Here is a 21,825-nt window from a genome sequence, read left to right on the forward strand (position 1 = left end):
AAGCTTGTCCACAGAGCGCAGTCGTACGAGCACTCCATCTGCAGCTGCCACTGTTGCACACAAGGTGTCCCCCTATCGAGCAGCTAGTGGAAAGCGTCAACAGGCTGTGTTGCAGATGATGTGTTTGGGCGACAGACACACCGCCGAGTCATGGCTGGGCAGTGTACATCTTGAGGCAGGCAAGGTAGTTAGTGATAACGGCCGTAATTTTGTGGCAGCCATAGCCCTTTAAAAACTCAGCCACATACCTTGCTTGGCTCACACCTTGAACCTGGTGGTGCAGTGCTTCCTCAAAAATTATCCGGAGTTAACAGCCCTGCTCCAGAAGGTGCGAAGACTGTGCGCGCACATCCGCCGGTCGCCTGTACACTCCGTTCGTATGCAGAAGCTGCAGCAATTGCTCCACCTTCCCAACCACCGCCTCATTATCGACATTGCAACAAGGTGGAACTCCACCCTGCACATGGTGGAGCGGCTGTGCGAGCAGAGGCAGGCCATAATGCATTTGTGGGAGGATACACGGCCAGGCACTTTGAGAGCAGACATGGAGTTGACAGGTGTGCAGTGGTCAAAGCTGAAAGACCTCTGTAAAGTCCTTCAGTGTTTTGAGGAATGCACACGGCTGGTAAGCGCAGACGACGCCATCCTAAGCATGAGCATCCCACTTATGCATCTGCTCATTCAAACTTTGACGCACCTTAAGGAGCAGGCGTCTGCAGCCAATGTTGATGAGGAGGAAGAGGAGGAGGGAATCCTTGATGACATTCAGCCATTTTCTGCTCAGGGACCTCTCCTGGACGAGGTGGAGGAAGAAGAGGAGGAGGAGAATGATGATGGGGATGATTACTTAGGGGAGGAGGATGCATCTCGTGGGGCAAGTGAAAATGTTGGCGTGGCAAGGTCTGGTACAGGGTTTGTGCGTGACTGGAGGGATGTGGATTTGCCAGAAAGTGCTCCTCCAACCAGCACTCGCAGTGCATCATTGACACCGGGAACATTGGCCCACATGTCAGATTATGCCTTGCAGATCCTAAAAAGGGACCCCCATATTGCCAAAATGATGAACGATGACGACTACTGGTTGGCCAGCATCCTGGATCCACGCTATAAAGGCAAATTACAAAACATCATGCCACAGGAGAACCTTGACCTAATATTGGCTAATAAACAAGCAACTCTGGTAAATCGGTTGCTTGAGGCATTCCCAGCACACAGCAGCGGTGATGGTTCTCACACGAGCCGTACGGGCCGGGGGCAGCTTGGCAGAGGTGTTCATGGTGCACACAGCAGAAGTGGCGTTGGAGACAGGGGTTTCATGACAATGTTGTGGACTGATTTTTCAAGTACCGCTCACACAACTGGTAATACTGCATAGATGGAAAGTGACAGGAGACAGCAGTTGTCAACTATGGTTACAAACTACTTTTCCTCCCATATCGATGTTCTCCCACACAGGTCATTCCCCTTTGACTATTGGGCCGCTAAACTGGACACCTGGCCTGAATTGGCACAATATGCCTTACAGGAGCTCGTTTGCCCAGCTGCAAGTGTGCTATCGGAAAGAGTCTTCAGTGCAGCTGGATCAATCCTGACAGAAAAAAGGACCCGTCTGTCAACCCAAAATGTGGATGATCTAACCTTCATTAAAATGAACCATGCATGGGTTTCCAAGGATTTTGTCCCACCTTCCCCTGATGACACATAGGGTGACAGAAAAATGGCTTGCTTTGGTCCACCTCTTCCTGGGACTTGACCTATTTCTCCTTTTGCATCAGCTGAATGTCCAACATCAACATATGCCACTTTCTAAAACTCCCTAACTGTGCTGCCTCCCCCCCCCATGGCCGGGGTCACCACCTAGCGTACGACACCATGCGAGTGCCGTTGCCCTGGACAGGTGGGTAGGCCAACTCTTGGGCGCGGGCACTGGCACAGGGTCCCTCATAGTGCAATCAAGTGTCTCTGACGGTGGTGGTGCACACCCGCCGTCAGACACACCGCCGTACTATGGGGGCCCAGTGCCAGTACCGACGCCCACGAGTGGGCCCCCCTTGCTTGGGCAGGGCCCCAGCATTTGCAATCTTTACCTCTCCCTGCTCCTCCGCTGTGTAGTCTGGGCCGTCAAATCCATACTGTGCCTGACACCGTCTGAGCCTGCCTCCTGATGTATAGACATATATTTTGAATGTATACGCTATCCATATATGTTATCCGGGGATACGGTACCCTTTCTCACCTTTGTGCAATCACGTGCAATCCATACTGGGCCTAACACCGTCTGAGCCTGCCTCCTGATGTATAGACATATATTTTGAATGTGTACGCTATCCATACATGTTATCCGGGGATACGGTACCCTTTCTCACCTTTGTGCAATCACGTGCAATCCATACTGGGCCTAACTCCGTCTGAGCCTGCCTCCTGATGTATAGACATATATTTTGAATGTGTACGCTATCCATACATGTTATCCGGGGATACGGTACCCTTTCTCACCTTTGTGCAATCACGTGCAAGCCATACTGGGCCTAACACCGTCTGAGCCTGCCTCCTGATGTATTGACATATATTTTGAATGTGTACGCTATCCATACATGTCACCGGGGATATGGTACCCTTTCTCACCTTTGTGCAATCACGTGTAATCCATACTGGGCGTGAGAACGGCTGGCGAGCTGTTAAGCAAGCTACAGCACCTGTGGTTTGCACACGTAAGTTTTTCATTTTTTCAGGAATGACGGTTAGGCCTAATTCCGGAACTGCGGTTGACCTGCACTTACTGGGAAATCATCGTTCGCGGGTAATAATTGTAATCAGTGATCCCCATCACTAACGTTGTTCAGCGGGTTATCTGCACCTGTAAGCGACAAACGCTGGCCTTTTCAGTGTAGCGCACATGCAGCCACGGACATGTAAGGGCATGACACACCAGTTATTGGCCAATCTCATGTGCCAGAGCCTCACGTGTCCCTCTAGTAAGCCGGACTCGGACCGCGGGGCATGACGGAGTCTCGTTCGTTAACGGAATTAAGCTTGCAATGTGTGCATCTTTTCTGTAGCTGGCATGGTTGAGGTTTCCCAGGTGGAGTCGAATTTAACCGTAGGCTCCACTCCTGGTGGTGCCCTTATGGACATTCCTTTAAGGTTCAGCTTTGCAACCATACTGCCCACGTAAAACAAACACTTTGCCTTCATGAACGCTGTTTGGAGGGTCATGACTCGTGGGAATAACGCCGCCCAATCAGTTAACCTGCTAGAGAGATCCTTCGTTGCTCCCAAGCATGACATCACACTCCCTAGGAGGAAGGTAATGCCACTGTGGCGACCGTACTCCTGGGGGCGACACAAGTGCACTGATGCCCAGCCACTGCTCGATGAATCTGCTGGTACATTGACCCAGACCACTACATTCCCCTCGCACGCTACACGGCCTGAATCTGACCCTGTTGAACCTCAGGTTACCCTTCCCATATACAGTTCCATCTTACACGGTGACAAAGAGGAAGCTGCAGATGAAAGTGCAGGTTCGGCCCACCCGCCATCAGACACACCACCGTACTATCAGGGGCCCTGTGCCAGTGCCGTCGCCAACGAGTAGGGCCCCCCCTGCTTGCTCAGGATCACAGCACTTGCAAGGTTGAAATACTGTGCAGTGAGATGGAAGATGGGGACGACGAGGAGTCCAGACTAGTACAGGGATTCCCTAGCGAGGAGACTTATTTGATTGTTTTCAATGTTGGGACAGCAATTTTTGGGGAGCACTATACTCTGGAGAATGATAGATGGGGCCCACCATACACTGGAACATTCCAAAGATGGACATCAGACACTGGAGCAGCATTTACAGGGCCCATTATACACTAGAGCATTAGAAATGGGGCCCATTATGTTTGGAGCATTATTTGGGCCCATAAGACAGTGGAGCTTCACCCATGGGGACCAACATATACTGTAGCATTATGTGGAGCTCATCATATACTGTTTCAAACATTATATGGGACCAATGATTCTGTATGGAGAAATAGATGGGCCTCGTCATGAGATGTAAAAAGTGAAGTATTTTTCATTGTACTATACCGCTATTTCTCTGCCGTATCGGAGCATGATGAGTTGTGGTATGTGTTAAAGGGGCGCTCTTTCGCCCAGGGCACATGAAAACCTGGAGCCAGCCCTACCCCCCCACAACTTTAGCCAAATAACCCCCATTTTTCAGTGCGTAACTTGTATTATGAAGTTAATTAAGGTTGACAAGCTTAGGTAAGAAGAATTGATGCTTTTGGCATTCAAATAGGCACTGTAGGTGTGTTTCCTGTCCTCTCACTGCCGACTTTTATTCCCCATTGACTTACATTGGGTTTCGTGTTTCGGGACGACCCCGACTTTTCCCTATAATCGGCCGATCTTGCTCGACCCGACTTTTGGAAAAGTCGGGTTTCACGAAACGAAACTCGACCCTAAAAAAACAAAAGTCACTCAATTCTAATTATCACCATTACCAACCCAATTTTTTTTTCTTTCTGGTGAGCCTTAGCCATGTGGAGACTGCTGAGTAATTGCTGCCGGGCCTCACTGAGGTGAGTGAGGAGCGGCATTGTGTGTTAGAGCCGCTGCAGCAGTAGTTATCAGGGTCTGCGGCCTTCCCTTTGGCTTCACCAGAAAATCAAATGGCGGCTGGCAAAAAGCCCCTAGAGTCGCTGCTGGGGAGCGGGACTTGCTCATGCATGCGGAGGTACCCAGGCAGGTGGGAGGAGTTGGTGCCCCACGGAGCTGCCTGGTATTCCCCGAGGTGAAGGGGTACATCCCTGTAGTGAGCAGACTGGTGTATAGTCCGCGGGGCTCACGCCAAATCTTCCATACCATTGAAGAAGCCGCCCCCTCCTGGTCGTGTGGAGGCAACCAGAGAGTGTATTTTTCCTCCATATTCCTGCGGCTCTGGCAAAGTGCCCCCTAGAGTCGCTGCTGGGGAGCAGGACTTGTTCATACAGGCGAACGAACCCAGACAGGTGGGTGGAGTTGGTGATCCCCATGGTGCTGTCTGGGGTTCCCCGAGGTGAAGGGGTACGTCCCTGTAGTGAGCAGACTGGTGTTATAGTCCGCGGGGCTGACGCCAAATCTTATATACCACCGAAGAGGCCGCCCCCTCCTGGTCGTTTGGAGGAAGGCGACCAGCGAGTGTATATTTCCTCTATATTCCTGTCCCCTTCTCCTCCAGGTGTGAGCGGCAGGTGTGCTGCGGGGGAATAGGGACAAATCTCACCCCTCGCCATTAACCAACCCTGGGAGGCGCAGACCTCATGGTGAAAGGGTTGGAGGGTGGTATCCCTTGGTGAATAGCGGGGGTGTGAGTGTGGTGACGCAGGGGGACGCCTCTGTTGTCGATCCAAGAATGAGTTCACCGAATAATGACAAACGAATGCGTGGCAATAAACGTTCAGGTCCGGACCTGTGTGTGAACGAGCATATATGGGTGGCCACCAAAAAACATCTTGTGAAAGTGTGTTATGGAGTCTGATCAGCTCATAGAAAACATTCACATACATAAACTCGTTCCCCAGGTCGGCGCTGTGGAGATGAGTGGTGCCTCCAGAACATGTATTGCCAATACCAGCAGTGCGTTTGTCATAAACCTGTAGTTTCAGGGGGTGGTGGCATGAACCCAGGATCTGGTCATCCCCGCTGTAGGTGTTTCCCTTATGAGGAGTGGTCTTGAGGGTACTGAGGCCCCTCATTAAGGAGGGGGTACTGTCATGATCCAAGGTGGATCTGACAAGTAAATGGACAAAGTGAACTTTTTTCCTTTTGCTTGGTGCCAAAGTGGTGTGATTGCCCCCCGGTGGCCATTAGAATTATTACACGTGGTGTCATTCATTCTAAGTTGCCCCGGTGGTGGTGAGCGGTAGTGCACTTTAGTTTCTTTGGTTTAATGTGCACGTAATTATAAATCAGGTGTGAGGCTCTATAAAAGAGAGTCAGGTGTGTTCAATCACTGTTGGTGATATTGTGAGTAAGTCATTCTCATGGAAGCCTGGGTGAAAGAAGGAGCTGAATGAGAGTCCTGGGCAGCCCAGCCAGAGGGGTTGAGTCAGCTATGGAATCTGCATGGAGGGCTGGCATGGCGTGGTGGAGTCGCAGTTTATGGTGTCAGCAGGAGGTGCTTGCATGGCTTGGTGGAGTGGCGACGATGGTGAGAGTTGCACTCAGCATGCTGGACTTGGTTGCTGAAAACTGGACTCAAGCATGCTGGACTTTTTGGCAGAAGCTGGACTCATCTTTGGGACTCTGTTTACTGGGCAGCTGCAACTGGTGGTGGACTCTGCTCCAAGGCTGCGCTATGGTGATGGATCCGGTTATTGCGATGGATCCGGGTGGAGGAAAAGATGCACGCAGGTGGTTGGCTCTGTTGCTAGGAGTATACGCCAATCTTGGTGTTCTCTGGCAAATGCCAATCACCCTGCACAGTGTTGGACTGTAAGCACAACACCCTTTTGTGGCGCTCAGGCCCTCATAGCACCCTCATGGAGTCAGTTTCTGTTACATTGTGTTAAGTGTTTAAGTTTTTGAGTAGTGTGAGTATGTGTGTGTATATATATATATATATATATATATATACACTCACTGGCCACTTTATTAGGTACACCTGTCCAACTGTGTGTTAAGACTTAATTTCTAATCTGCCAATCACATGGCGGCAACTCAGTGCATTTAGGCATGTAGACATGGTCAAGACAATCTCCTGCAGTTCAAACCGAGCATCAGTATGGGGAAGAAAGGTGATTTGAGTGCCTTTGAACGTGGCATGATTGTTGGTGCCAGAAGGGCTGGTCTGAGTATTTCAGAAACTGCTGATCTACTGGGATTTTCACGCACAACCATCTCTAGGGTTTACAGAGAATGGTCCGAAAAAGAAAAAAAATCCAGTGAGCGGCAGTTCTGTGGCCGGAAATGCCTTGTTGATGCCAGAGGTCAGAGGAGAATGGGCAGACTGGTTCGAGCTGATAGAAAGGCAACAGTGACTCAAATTGCCACCCGTTACAACCAAGGTAGGCAGAAGAGCATCTCTGAACGCACAGTGCGTCGAACTTTGAGGCAGATGGGCTACAGCAGCAGAAGACCACACTGGGTACCACTCCTCTCAGCTAAGAACAGGCATCTGATGGCTACTTTCAGCAGGATAATGCGCCATGTCATAAAGCTCGAATCATCTCAGATTGGTTTCTTGAACATGACAATGAGTTCACTGTACTCAAATGGCCTCCTCAGTCACCAGATCTCAATCCAATAGAGCATCTTTGGGATGTGGTGGAACGGGAGATTCGCATCAGGGATGTGCAGCCGACAAATCTGCGCCAACTGTGTGATGCCATCATGCCAATATGGTCCAAAATCTCTGAGGAATGCTTCCAGCACCTTGTTGAATCTCTGCCACGAAGAATTGAGGCAGTTCTGAAGGCAAAAGGGGGTCCAACCCGTTACTAGCATGGTGTACCTAATAAAGTGGCCAGTGAGTGTATATATATATTTACATACACAGTCTTGGCAAAAATTAAGAGACCACTGCATCATTTTCAGTTTGTCTGATTTTTCTCTTTATAGGAATATTTTTGAGTAAAAAGTAAATTGCACTTTTATTCTATAAATTACTGACAACATGTCTTCAAATTTCCAAGCACTAAATTTTGTATTTATTTTCATAAAATGAGAAATGGTCGAAATAACAAAAAAATGCAGTGCTTGCAGACCTCAAATAATGCTAAGAAAACAAGTTCATAATCATTTAGAAGCAACAATACTAATGTTTTCACTCAGGAAGAGTTCAGAAATCAATATTTTGTGGAATAACCATGATTTTTAATCACAGCTTTCATGCCTCTTGGCATGCTTTCCACCAGTCTTTCACTCTGCTTTTGGGTGACCTTATGCCACTCCTGGTACAAAAACTTAAACAGTTCTTTGATGGCTTGTGACTATCCATCTTCCTATTGATTACATTTCATAGGTTTTCAATGGGGTTCAGGTCTGGACATTGGGCTGGCCATAACAGAGATTTGATGTGGTGGTCCTTCATCCACACATTGATTGACGTAGTTGTGTGGCATGGCGCATTGTCGTGCTGGAAAAAATAGTCCTCAGAGTTGGGGAACATTGCCTGAGCAGCAGGAATCAATTGTTTTTCCAGGATATCCTTGTATGCAGCTTGATTCATACATCCTTCACAAAGATTAGCCTGCCCAATTCCAGCCTTACTGAAGCATCCCCATCACCGATCCTCCACCAAATTTCACAGTGTGTGCAAGAAACTGTGGCTTGTACGCCTCCCCAGGTCTCCATCTAACCATTAGATGACCAGGTGTTGGGCAAAGCTGAAAATTAGACTCATCAGAGAAGATTACCTTACTCCAGTCCTCTATGCTCCAATCCTTATGGTCTTTGGCAAACTTCAGCCTGGCTCTCCTTTGCTTTTCATTGATGAAAGGCTTTTTACTACTTTTACATGACTTGAACCCTGCCTCTAGGAACCTATTACGAACTGTTCTTGCCGTGCACTTCACCCCAGCTGCCATTCCTTTTGTAGGTCACTTGATGTCATCCTTCGGTTGCTTAGTGACATTCGAATAAGTTGACGGTTATCCCGGTCAGTGGAGAGTCGCTTTCGACCTCTGCCGGTCTGTAGCTTTGTTGTCCCCAATGTCTGCTGCTTGACCTTGTTGTAATGGACTGCCATCTTAGAAAATTTAAGGATGGAGGCAACATGACGCCCACTCTATCCCTATGCTAGTAAAGCCAGAATTGATCTATTCTTTTCCTCATTTAAGACTTTTCTTTTCAACTCCTTTGGCATGGTTATAAGTTATTTTTTTATTCCTATTTCTTTTGGGATATTACTAGCACTTGTTTTTCCATCCAGCTTGTCCTATTGCAAGAGGATTGTGAACTCCACAGCAGGTTTTTTTTTATACTTTCCTTTGTTAAATAAGATTTGGTTCAGGTGATCACTTCATCAGAAGCACATTAAATAGAATGAGGTGTACTCTGGTTGAAATTCAACTGACACTGGAATGGAATAGATGTCAGACATGTAGAGAAGCTGATTTTTTTTTATAAAACTGTGCAGTGGTCTCTTAGTTTTTGCCAGAGCTGTATTTATATACATATAGAAAAAAACTTCCTTCTCACCCCTCAATGGGGGTGATCTTTGCTGTCCTTTCTCATTCTCAGGTTCTCTACCAGAGGCCTGGGAGTTTTAGGGTTCTGCACAGGATCTGAGTTATTCCCAGTATTGCGCTTTTCTGGACATAGAGCTCAGATGTTGCTCCTGGGATCTATTAAACAACAAAAACCCAATGAATAATAACGGCAAAAACTCAAATTAGAATCCATAAACAACAAGAATAAGTATAAATTGCCCAAAAATTAACGCTTTTATTGAATACAAAAATACAGAGATAAAAATTACACACAAGGGTGACTGCTATCCAAAGCAGGAGCCATATTGCACTAGTGCCCGTTTAACCAAATGTAAATACAGATCTGGAACAATTACAAATATTGATCAGAGAGTGGCATGTACTTTGCTACATCTAGCTGAATAGCCAAAAGAGAACAGCGCAAATGTTACTGAACGCACAGTACTTTCCACAGTGGATATACACACAACCACTCCGTGATCACGTATCAATTACTAAAAGAGCCCAGCTATGAGCAATATGTGTGAGGCAAATACACAAACATACTGACAATATGGTAAGGACACTTACAAGATATAAGTAATGGCGCTGGCTTCCCACTCGCCCCAACGCGCGTTTCGCTTCTTCGTCAGGAGACGAAGAAGCGAAGAAGCGAAACGCGCGTTGGGGCGAGTGGGAAGCCAGCGCCATTACTTATATCTTGTAAGTGTCCTTACCATATTGTCAGTATGTTTGTGTATTTGCCTCACACATATTGCTCATAGCTGGGCTCTTTTAGTAATTGATACGTGATCACGGAGTGGTTGTGTGTATATCCACTGTGGAAAGTACTGTGAGTTCAGTAACATTTGCGCTGTTCTCTTTTGGCTATTCAGCTAGATGTAGCAAAGTACATGCCACTCTCTGATCAATATTTGTAATTGTTCCAGATCTGTATTTACATTTGGTTAAACGGGCACTAGTGCAATATGGCTCCTGCTTTGGATAGCAGTCACCCTTGTGTGTAATTTTTATCTCTGTATTTTTGTATTCAATAAAAGTGTTAATTTTTGGGCAATTTATACTTATTCTTGTTGTTTATGGATCCTGGGATCTATTGTAGCCATTCTTCCAACTTAGGGGTCACTGCTCCAAGTGCTTCTGTCACTACTGGAATCACTGTTGCCTTCACCTTCCACATCTTCTCCAGTTCTCCTTTGAGGCCCTGGTATTTCTCCAGCTTCTAATATTCCTTCTTCTTGATGTTGCTGTCACTTGACACTGCCACATCTTTTATCATTGCTGTCTTCTGATCCTTGTCTACTATGACAATGTCTGGTTGGTTAGCCAACACTTGCTTATCTGTATTGAACTTGAAGTCCCACAGGATTTTAGCCCTTTCATTTTCCACCACTTTTTCTGGGGTTTCCCACCTGGACTTAGGGGGGCTTAGCCCATATGCTGCACAGATGTTCCTGTTGTGGCGTTCAGTATACGCTATTCCTGCTTGCATTTTACATCCTGCCGCTATGTGTTGGACTGTTTCTGAGGTTTCTTTGCATAGTCTGCACCTTGGGTCTTGTCTTGTGTGGTAGATTCCTGCTTCTATGGATCTGGTACTTAGTGCTTGCTCTTGTACTGCTATGATTAGTGCCTCTTTGCTGTCTCGGAGTCCAGCTTTCTCCAGCCATTGGTAGGATTTCTCCATGTCAGCCACTTCCATTATCTGTTGGTGGTACATGCCATGCAGCGGCTCGTCTTGCCATGGTGTTTCATGTTCCTGTTCTTCCTTCCAGATCTGTTGTTGTTGCTGCCTTAGGCTTTCTCTCAGTATCTCATCTTCTGGCGCCATTCTTCTGATGTATTCCTGGATACTCCTTGTTTCATCCATGATGGTGGCTCGGATGCTTATCAAGCCCCGACCACCCTCCTTTCTGTTGGTATACAATCTTTGGGTGCTAGACTTAGAGTGGAGACCTCCATGCATTGTGAGGAACTTTCGTGTCTTCACATCTGCAGCTTCCATCTCTTCTGAAGATGTATATACACTACCGTTCAAAAGTTTGGGGTCACCCAGACAATTTTGTGTTTTCCATGAAAACCCATACTTTTTTTAATCAAATGAGTTGCCAAATTAATTTAAAATCTAGTCCAGACATTGACAAGGTTCAAAAAAAAGATTTTTATTTGAAATAATAATTTTCTCCTTCAAACTTTGCTTTCGTCAAAGAATGTTCCCTTTGCAGCAGTTACAGCATTGCAGACCTTTGGCATACTAACAGTTAATTTGCTGAGGTAATCTGGAGAAATTTCACCCCCATGCTTCCAGAAGCCCGTCCCACAAGTTGGTTTGGCTTGATGGGCACTTTTTGCGAACCATACGGTCAAGCTGCTCCCACAACAGCTCAATGGGGTTTAGATCTGGTGACTGCGCTGGCCACTCCATTACAGATAGAATACCAGCTGCCTGCTTCTTCCCTAAATAGTTATTGCATAATTTGGAGGTGTGCTTTGGGTCATTGTCCTGTTGTAGGATGAAATTGGCTCCAATCAAGCGCTGTCCAAAGGGAATGGCATGGCGTTGCAAAATGGAGTGATAGCCTTGGAGTGATAGCCTTCCTTATTCAAAATCCCTTTTACCTTGTACAAATCTCCCACTATACCAACACCAAAGCAACCCCAGACCATCATATTACCTCCGCCATGCTTGACAGATGGCGTCAGGCACTCTTCCAGCATCTTTTCAGTTATTCTGCGTCTCACAAATGTTCTTCTGTGTGATCCAGACACCTCAAACTTGGATTCGTCTGTCCAAAACACTTTTTTCCAATCTTTCTCTGTCGAATGTCTGTGTTCTTTTGCCCATATTAAACTTTTCCTTTTATTAGCCAGTCTCAGATATGGCTTTTTCCTTGCCACTCTGCCCTGAAGGCCAGCATCCTGGAGTCGCCTCTTCACTGTAGAAGTAGACACTGGCGTTTTGCGTGTACTATTTAATGAAGCTGCCAGTTGAGGACCTGTGAGGCATCAATTTCTCAAACTACAGACTCTAATGTACTTGTCTTGTTGCTCAGTTATGCAGCCAGGCCTCCCACTTCTCTTTCTACTCTTGTTAGAGCCTGTTTGTGCTCTCCTCTGAAAGGAGTACTTACACACCGTTGTAGGAAATCTTCAGTCTCTTGGCAATTTCTCGCATGGCATAGACTTCATTTCTAAGAACAAGAATAGACTGTCGAGTTTCACATGAAAGTTATTTTTGCTGGTCATTTTGAGAGTTTAACGGAACCAACTAATGTAATGCTCCAGATTCTCAACTAGCTCAAAGGAAGGTCAGGTTTATAGCTTCTCTAATCAGCCAAACTGTTTTCAGCTGTGCTAAAATACTTTCACAAGGGTTTTCAAGGGTATACTAACCATTTATTAGCCTTCTTACACATTTAGCAAACACAAAGTACCATAAGAACACTGGACTGATGGTTGCTGGAAATGGACCTCTATACACCTATGAAGATATTGCATTACAAACCAGACGTTTGCAGCTAGAATAGTCATTTACCATATTAACAATGTATAGAGTGTATTTCTGAATCATTTAATGTTAGCGTCATTGGAAAATACTGTGCTTTTCTTTCAAAAATAAGGAAATTTCTAAGTGACCCTAAACCTTTGAATGGTAGTGTATATATGTATATATGTCTGTTTATGTAATTGCCTTGTAATGTTTTAATTTCCTGTTCTGTCCAGATGTCACCGTATCCCAGAATTCCAAGTGGAGGAAGTTCACCGACCGGCATATTGGGACACCCAAGTGATGGGTGTCTCAATATGGAAACTTCTGCTGGTACCAACCTATTGCGCAGTAAAACCAGCGGAACACCATCGCACCACACACACTCACACACACTCACTCTCACACAGCCTCTTGCGTGGTACCACCAGCAGAACACCATCGCACTGAGCCTGCGTGAATTCCGCACAGGCGCAGTGAATCATTCGGCTGATCCCGGCAGCAAATGCGCGACGTGTCTACAGGCAGAGGAAGCCGGACACATTAAAGAGGTGTTCCCACGAACGAAAGTTCATGTTAAAAATTGTCTGTGTCTGACCGTGTATGGAGCATACCACATCTCCTGGGCAGGGGAGGAAGCAAAAGACAATACTGACATTACAGCAGGGGATCACAGAGGATTCATTTTGTGAGATAAAATATTTCACTGACTGTTTTTAAGCAATATTTTACCTCACAAAATGTATCCTCTGCGATCCGCTGCTGTAATGTCAGTATTTTTTTTTGCATCCTCCCCTGCCCAGGAGCTGTGATATGTTCTTTACACGGTCAGGCACAGTGGGGAGACAGCTCATACGGGACAGCACATGAGGGGAGAACACAGTACAGGAAGGAGAGAGACAGCAGACAAGGGGGATAGCACATGGGGTAGACAGGTCAAAGAAGAGAGCACAGATGGGAGAAGTCAGCACATGGGGAAAGAGAGTTGATAGGTGGGTGAGCACATGGAGGGAGAGGTTCTGAACGCTGCAAAGCCTGCCCCCATCGTGACATTACCGTCTCCCGTTGCGATAGCATCGGGCCTCCATCTAGTATATATACAGTATATAATGAGCTTCGTCATGCTATGCACTGACGTTGCGTTTGCATAGAGCTCCCTTCTAGTCTGTAAAAGCTGTCTCCACCGGTTTCCTTTCTGGGAGTGGATGAAGAGATAATGTCATGATCCAAGGTGGATCTGACAAGTAAATGGACAAAGTGAACTTTTTTCCCTTTGGCTTGGTGCCAAAGTGGTGTGATTGCCCCCGGTGACCATTAGAATTATTACACATGGTGTCGTTCATTCTAAGTTGCCCAGGTGGTGGTGAGCGGTAGTGCACTTTAGTTTCTTTGGTTTAATGTGCACGTAATTATAAATCAGGTGTGAGGCTCTATAAAAGAGAGTCAGGTGTGTTCAATCACTGTTGGTGATATTGTGAGTTAGTCACTCTCAAGGAAGCCTGGGTGAAAGAAGGAGCTGAATGAGAGTCCTGGGCAGTCCAGCCAAAGGGGTTGAGTCAGCTATGGAGTCTGCATGGAGGGCTGGCATGGAGTGGTGGAATCGCAGTTTATGGTGTCAGCAGGAGGTGCTTGCATGGCTTGGTGGAGTGACGACGATGGTGAGAGTTGCACTCAGCATGCTGGACTTGGTTGCTGAAAACTGGACTCAAGCATGCTGGACTTTTTGGCAGAAGCTGGACTAATCTTTGGGACTCTGTTTACTGGGCAGCTGCAACTGTTGGTGGACTCTGCTCCAAGGCTGCACTATCGTGATGGATCCGGTTATGGTGATGGATCCGGGTGGAGGAGAAGATGCACGCAGGTGGTGGGCTCTGTTGCTAGGAGCGTACGCAACAGAGCAAAGCTAAGTGGTGTTCCCCCTGTATTGTCATTTTCCCTTGTGTGTGTTTAGTGCAGTGGTGGGATTAGTTTCCACACCGACCAATTCCCTAGTGAGGGTTTAGGGTCAGGGCGAGTCAGGGTTTTAAGGTACCTGTGCGTCGCCCGGTGCGGAACCGGCATAGGGAACGTTAGGAGTGCAGGGACTCTGGCTCAGGGGAATGCAGGAGGTCTCCACGTCCCTATTCCCTATCGCAGGGCCCACCATTGTTAATGTTACCCAGGTTCCCCTTTATTATTTAAATTTGCCTTACTGGAGGCGGGGTTTCCAGACTATTGTATAAATACGTGTAATACCTAAATTCGCCAGTTGGAGGCGGTGTATCCAGCTGCACGTCTTATTATTTAAATTCGCCCAACTGGAGGCGGTGTATCCAGGGTCACGTGTGTCATATGGGTTCGCCTTGCGGTACTCGCTGCATCCAGACACAAGTGACCGTGACATTATCACCATTACCAACCCAATTTTTTTTTTTTCTGGTGAGCCTTAGCCATGTGGAGACTGCTGAGTAATTGCTGCCGGGCCTCACTGAGGTGAGTGAGGAGCGGCATTGTGTGTTAGAGCCGCTGCAGCAGTAGTTATCAGGGTCTGGGGCCTTCCCTTTGGCTTCACCAGAAAATCAAATGGCGGCTGGCAAAAAGCCCCTAGAGTCGCTGCTGGGGAGCGGGACTTGCTCATGCATGTGGAGGTACCCAGGCAGGTGGGAGGAGTTGGTGCCCCACGGAGCTGCCTGGTATTCCCCGAGGTGAAGGGGTACATCCCTGTGGTGAGCAGACTGGTGTATAGTCCGCGGGGCTCACGCCAAATCTTCCATACCATTGAAGAAGCCGCCCCCTCCTGGTCGTGTGGAGGCAACCAGAGAGTGTATTTTTCCTCCATATTCCTGCGGCTCTGGCAAAGTGCCCCCTAGAGTCGCTGCTGGGGAGTGGGACTTGTTCATACAGGCGAACGAACCCAGACAGGTGGGTGGAGTTGGTGACCCCATGGTGCTGTCTGGGGTTCCCCGAGGTGAAGGGGTACGTCCCTGTAGTGAGCAGACTGGTGTTATAGTCCGCGGGGCTGACGACAAATCTTCTATACCATCGAAGAGGCCTCCCCCTCCTGGTCGTTTGGAGGAAGGAAACCAGCGAGTGTATATTTCCTCCATATTCCTGTCCCCTTCTCCTCCAGGTGTGAGCGGCAGGTGTGCTGCGGGGGAATAGAGACAAATCTCACCCCTCGCCATTAACCAACCCTGGGAGGCGCAGACCTCATGGTGAAAGGGTTGGAGGGTGGTATCCCTTGGTGAATAGCGGGGGTGTGAGTGTGGTGACGCAGGGGGACGCCACTGTTGTCGATCCAAGAATGAGTTCACTGAATAATGACAAACGAATGCGTGGCAATAAACGTTCAGGTCCGGACCTGTGTGTGAATGAGCATATATGGGTGGCCACCAAAAAACATCTTGTTAAAGTGTGTTATGGAGTCTGATCAGCTCATAGCAAACATACACATACATAAACTCGTTCCCCAGGTCGGCGCTGTGGAGATGAGTGGTGCCTCCAGAACATGTATTGCCAATACCAGCAGTGCGTTTGTCATAAACCTGTAGTTTCAGGGGGTGGTGGCGTGAACCCAGGATCTGGTCGTCCCCGCTGTAGGTGTTTCCCTTATGAGGAGTGGTCTTGAGGGTACTGAGGCCCCTCATTAAGGAGGGGGTACTGTCATGATCCAAGGTGGATCTGACAAGTAAATGGACAAAGTGAACTTTTTTTCCTTTGGCTTGGTGCCAAAGTGGTGTGATTGCCCCCCGGTAGCCATTAGAATTATTACACGTGGTGTCATTCATTCTAAGTTGCCCCGGTAGTGGTGAGCGGTAGTGCACTTTAGTTTCTTTGGTTTAATGTGCACGTAATTATAAATCAGGTGTGAGGCTCTATAAAAGAGAGTCAGGTGTGTTCAATCACTGTTGGTGATATTGTGAGTTAGTCATTCTCAAGGAAGCCTGGGTGAAAGAAGGAGCTGAATGAGAGTCCTGGGCAGCCCAGCCAGAGGGGTTGAGTCAGCTATGGAATCTGCATGGAGGGCTGGCATGGCGTGGTGGAGTCGCAGTTTATGGTGTCAGCAGGAGGTGCTTGCATGGCTTGGTGGAGTGACGACGATGGTGAGAGTTGCACTCAGCATGCTGGACTTGGTTGCTGAAAACTGGACTCAAGCATGCTGGACTTTTTGGCAGAAGCTGGACTCATCTTTGGGACTCTTTACTGGGCAGCTGCAACTGGTGGTGGACTCTGCTCCAAGGCTGTGCTATGGTGATGGATCCGGTTATGGTGATGATCCGGGTGGAGGAAAAGATGCACGCAGGTGGTTGGCTCTGTTGCTAGCAGCGTACGCAACAGAGCAAAGCTAAGTGGTGTTCCCCCTGTATTGTCATTTTCCCTTTTGTGTGTTTAGTGCAGTGGTAGGATTAGTTTCCGCACCGACCAATTCCCTAGTGAGGGTTTAGGGTCAGGGCGAGTCAGGGTTTTAAGGTTCCTGTGCGTCGCCCGGTGCGGAACCGGCATAGGGAACGTTAGGAGTGCAGGGACTCTGGCTCAGGGGAGTGCAGGAGGTCTCCACGTCCCTATTCCCTATCGCAGGGCCCACAATTGTTAATGTTACCCAGGTTCCCCTTTATTATTTAAATTTGCCTTACTGGAGGCGGGGTTTCCAGACTATTGTATAAATACGTGTAATACCTAAATTCGCCAGTTGCAGGCGGTGTATCCAGCTGCACGTCTTATTATTTAAATTCGCCCAACTGGAGGCGGTGTATCCAGGGTCACAGATAAGTACTATCCAACAAAGACAGGGAAACCACAAAGGAAAGTTCAATTGGTCTGCTGTTGGTGAATAACTGATTACGTGTTGCTCTGGCTTCCTGAGTGTGATAGTGATGATATTTAATCTTCCTTCAAGATAAGAAGTGGAAGCAAAAAAAATATGAATCATACTGCAGCACCCAAGTCCTTCACTCTTTCATCACTCTGTGTATGGAGGAGGGATATGTGTTTCATTACTGACACAAGTTATCATCTGACAGCACTTAAGATCTCGAAGTAATACAATGTGTTGAGCTAGAGCATGGTGGAGGAGTTGGTTTTCTCCTGTCAGATAACTGTCCCCAATCCCACTGCCACCCTCTGTTACCCTCCCTTCCTTCGAGGTGCACTCTGTGCGCATCTACTCCCCCTCCAACCTCCAACTAGCTGTCATATACCGCCCTCCAGGGTCAGCCACCACCTTCTTTGACCACTTCACCACCTGGATCCTCCATTTCCTTTCCACTGATATCCCCACTATCATCTTGGGCGACTTCAACATCCCCATTGACACTTCCCTCTCAGCTGCCACTAAACTTCTGTCTCTCACTTCCTCCTTCGGCCTCACTCAATGGTCTTCTGCAGCCACTCACAAAGATGGCCACACACTAGACCTCATCTTCACCCGCCTCTGCTCCCTATCTAGCCTCTCTAACTCACCTCTTCCTCTCTCTGACCACAACCTACTTACATTCTCTTCCCTCTCCTCCTCAGGTCCACAATCCCCACCTCAAAACCTCACACACCCTCGCAGAAATCTTCAACACCTCGATCTACACTCACTGTCTGAATCCCTCCTCCCTCTTACAGACATAAGTTCCCTACACAATGCGGATGCCGATGCCGCTCTATATAACACCACAATAGCTGTAGCTTTGGAATCAGTTGCCCCTCTCAAACATACCAAAACTCGCAAAATCAACAGACAGCCCTAGCACACCAGTCTGACCAAACAACTGAGGCGGGCTTCCAGGGCTGCTGAGCGGAGATGGAAAAAATTCCACTCCAATGAGGACTTGATCACATTCAAACAGTCCCTCACTACTTTCAAGGCCACACTCGCTGCAGCAAAACAAACCTACTTCTCATCTCTCATATCCTCCCTGTCTCACAACCCTAAACAGTTATTCAACACCTTCAATTCTCTCCTCCGCCCCCCAGCACCTCCTCCCTCTCCACTCATCTCAGCTGATGACTTTGCCTCATTTTTCAAGAAGATTGATAACATCAGAGACAGTTTTGGTCAACAACCCCCAGTGCCCTTCCTCCTACCTGCCCTGCTCCCCCAAAACCAACTTCTCCACCATTACAGAAGATCGACTATCCACTCTACTCTCAAGATCACATCTCACTACCTGTGCACTTGACCCGATCCCATCCCACTTCATCCCAAACCTCACCACAGTCTTCATCCCAACCCTAACCCATCTCTTCAACCTATCACTAACAACTGGTGTTTTCCCCTCAAGCTTTAAACATGCCTCAATCACACCTATCCTCAAAAAGCGCTCTCTTGACCAATCCTCTGTATCTAGCTGTCGCCCTATATCACTTCTCCCCTATGCCTCAAAACTACTGGAACAACACGTCCATCTTGAACTATCCTCCCACCTCTCTTCTTGCTCCCTCCTTGACCACTTGCAATCCGGCTTCCGGCCATACCACTCCACTGAAACTGCCCTAACTAAGGTCACCAATGACCTACTAGCCGCCAAGGTCAAGCGACACTACTCTGTCCTCCTCCTCCTGGACCTGTCCTCTGCCTTTGGCACAGTGGACCATTCCCTATTACTACAGACCCTCTCATCTCTTGGTATCACAGACTTGGCCCTATCTTGGATTGCGTCATACATAGCAGACCGGACATTCAGCGTCTCCTATTCGCACACCACCTCCTCACCGCGCCCCCTATCCATCGGAGTCCCGCAAGGTTCAGTCCTAGGGCCCTGCTCTTCTCCATTTACACCTTCGGCCTCGGACAGCTCATAGAATGTCATGACTTTCAGTATCATCTCTATGCTGATGACACACAGATCTACATCTCTGGACCAGATATCACCTCCCTACTAAAAATGTCTGTCTGCTATTTCATCCTTCTTCTCCGCTAGATTTCTAAAACTTGATATGGACAAAACAGAATTAATCATCTTTTGCCCATCTCACGTGACCCCCCCAACAGACCTATCCATTAAACGGCTGCCCACTCTCTCCAGTCCCACAAGCTCGCTGCCTAGGGGTTATCCTTGACACTGATCTCTCCTTCAAACCACATATCCAAGCCCTTTCCGCTTCCTGCCGACTTCAACTCAAAAATATTTCTCGGATCCGTACATTCCTCAACCAACAATCTGCAAAAACCCTAGTCCATGCCCTCATCATCTCCCGCCTTGACTACTGCAACCTCCTGCTCTGTGGCTTCCCCTCTAACACTCTCGCACCCCTCCAATCTATTCTTAACTCTGCTGCCCGACTAATCCACCTGTCCCCCCGCTATTCCCCGGCCTCTCCCCTCTGTCAATCCCTGCACTGGCTCCCCATTACCCAAAGACTCCAGTTCAAAACCCTAACCATGACATACAAAGCCATCCACAACCTGAGTCCTCCGTACATGTGTGACCTAGTCTCCCGGTACTTACCTGCACGAAACCTCCGATCCTCACAAGATCTCCTTCTGTACTCCCCTCTTATCTCCTCTTCCCAGAATTGCATACAAGCTTTCTCCCGCGCATCCCCTCTACTCTGGAACTCTCTACCACAACATATCAGACTCTCGCCTACCATGGAAACCTTCAAAAAGAACTTGAAGACCTACCTCTTCCGACAAGCCTACAACTTGCAGTAACCACCGATCCACCAAACCGCTACACGACCAGCTCTATCCTCGCCTACTGTATCCTCATCCATCCCGTTGTAGATTGTGAGCCCTCGCGGGCAGGGTCCTCTCTCATCCTGTACCAGTCGTGACTTGTATTGTTTAAGATTACAGTACTTGTATGTATTATGTATACCCCTCCTCACATGTAAAGCGCCATGGAATAAAATGAATGCAAATTAAAATGATAACTTTTGGTGAAGAAAACAGCCCTAAATCAATACATGATGTATAGATAGCGCTATAACAGTAATATAATGGCTTGCTTAGTTCTGTAGTAAAGTTTCTTGAGAAGCTGAATACCTCTTCATACTCATTTGTTTCAGATTATGGATTAGTAATTTAATTAAAGGGAATCCATCAGTAAGGTTTGCCCTACAGAGCTACTGCAGGTTAGGGATGTGTAAAATCTTTCTAAGGATACTTTTTTGAAGGTATTCGATGCTTCTTGCTGTGAAATTCTTTTATTTACTCACGGTAATTAGCTTTGCAATTGCGCTGGTAAGTAACTGTGCTGTGCAGTTTTCATCGTCTCTGTGCTTCTCCCTGCTGACATGATGTCAACTCTGTTTTCCGCTGACAGATTCCCTTTCAGGTCTCATTCACACATATGCTCATCACCCCTGTTGAGAAGCACAAACCCCTTTGGTCTTGCAGTGAGCTAGACCATTTGTGTAAAAATCAGGGAAGATTCCTGTCAGTTGGACAGTAAATGGCCAGCCTGAAATTCATAGTAACAGAAGTGTAATTTAAATTCTTTTAATCTCTAGAATATTTAAGACCCTATAGATTCCAAAAACACACATTGAGTGTTTGTTTTTTTCAATTAATTTTTAGTCTATTAAACATTTGTTGTTGTTTTTTCCCTCCTTTTGGCCAGTGCTTAAAGTAAAGATACTTTCAGCTCATGATAAGGGCTCCCATGCTGAAGTGATAGTGAAAATTAAAAAGGTGTTAAAAATGACAAAATTGAAGATTGCACGTGGAAAAAGAACATTGTATCCGGAATCATGGACAAATCGGGGCTGTACCTGTCCTATTCTAAACCCTGGTATGTTACTTTGACTATTACCTGCTTGTGCATGATTATTGTACCAGATGTATTTAGAAATTATATTTTATTAAGTTTTACTAGAGGTGTGCCCGATGCTATCGCATCGGGAGGGAAGTGTGTGTGTACGTGTGTGTGTACATGTGTGTATGTGTGTGAGTACGTGTGTGTATGTGTGTGTGTATATGTGAGTACGTGTGTCTGTGAGTATGTGTGTGTGTATATGTGAGTACGTGTGTGTATGTCACGCTCGCGCCTTGGCTGAATGGCACGAGCTGGGAGGTTGTGGCCCCACTGTGCCACAAACCAGACTACCCTGGAAGGGGCGTGACTACGACAGCTACCTCGGTCTTCACTGGAGCCTCTGATGGTGAGGTCAGGCTTGTGCGGCAGGTAGCTGTCGGGTGCCACTCCAGGGTGGTGTCTGGCTGTGGCTGCTGATCCCACTCGG

At 47.5% G+C, this 21,825-nt stretch overlaps 1 protein-coding gene across 1 annotated transcript in view; it reads left to right on the plus strand.

Moving 5' to 3' along the window:
• The window catches only part of NTN4 (netrin 4), a 324,642-nt gene that overhangs the window by 293,950 nt on the left and 8,867 nt on the right, over nucleotides 1-21,825 (plus strand). The window contains exon 9 of the mRNA XM_073573200.1: nucleotides 21,204-21,374. Within this exon, the coding sequence (XP_073429301.1) occupies nucleotides 21,204-21,374 (171 nt within the window). The remainder of the gene's footprint in view (nucleotides 1-21,203; nucleotides 21,375-21,825) is intronic.

The sequence above is a fragment of the Dendrobates tinctorius genome, unplaced genomic scaffold (genome assembly GCF_039654945.1).
Source record: "Dendrobates tinctorius isolate UK_male_01 unplaced genomic scaffold, ASM3965494v1 ptg000035l, whole genome shotgun sequence".
Taxonomy (NCBI): Eukaryota; Metazoa; Chordata; class Amphibia; order Anura; family Dendrobatidae; genus Dendrobates; species Dendrobates tinctorius.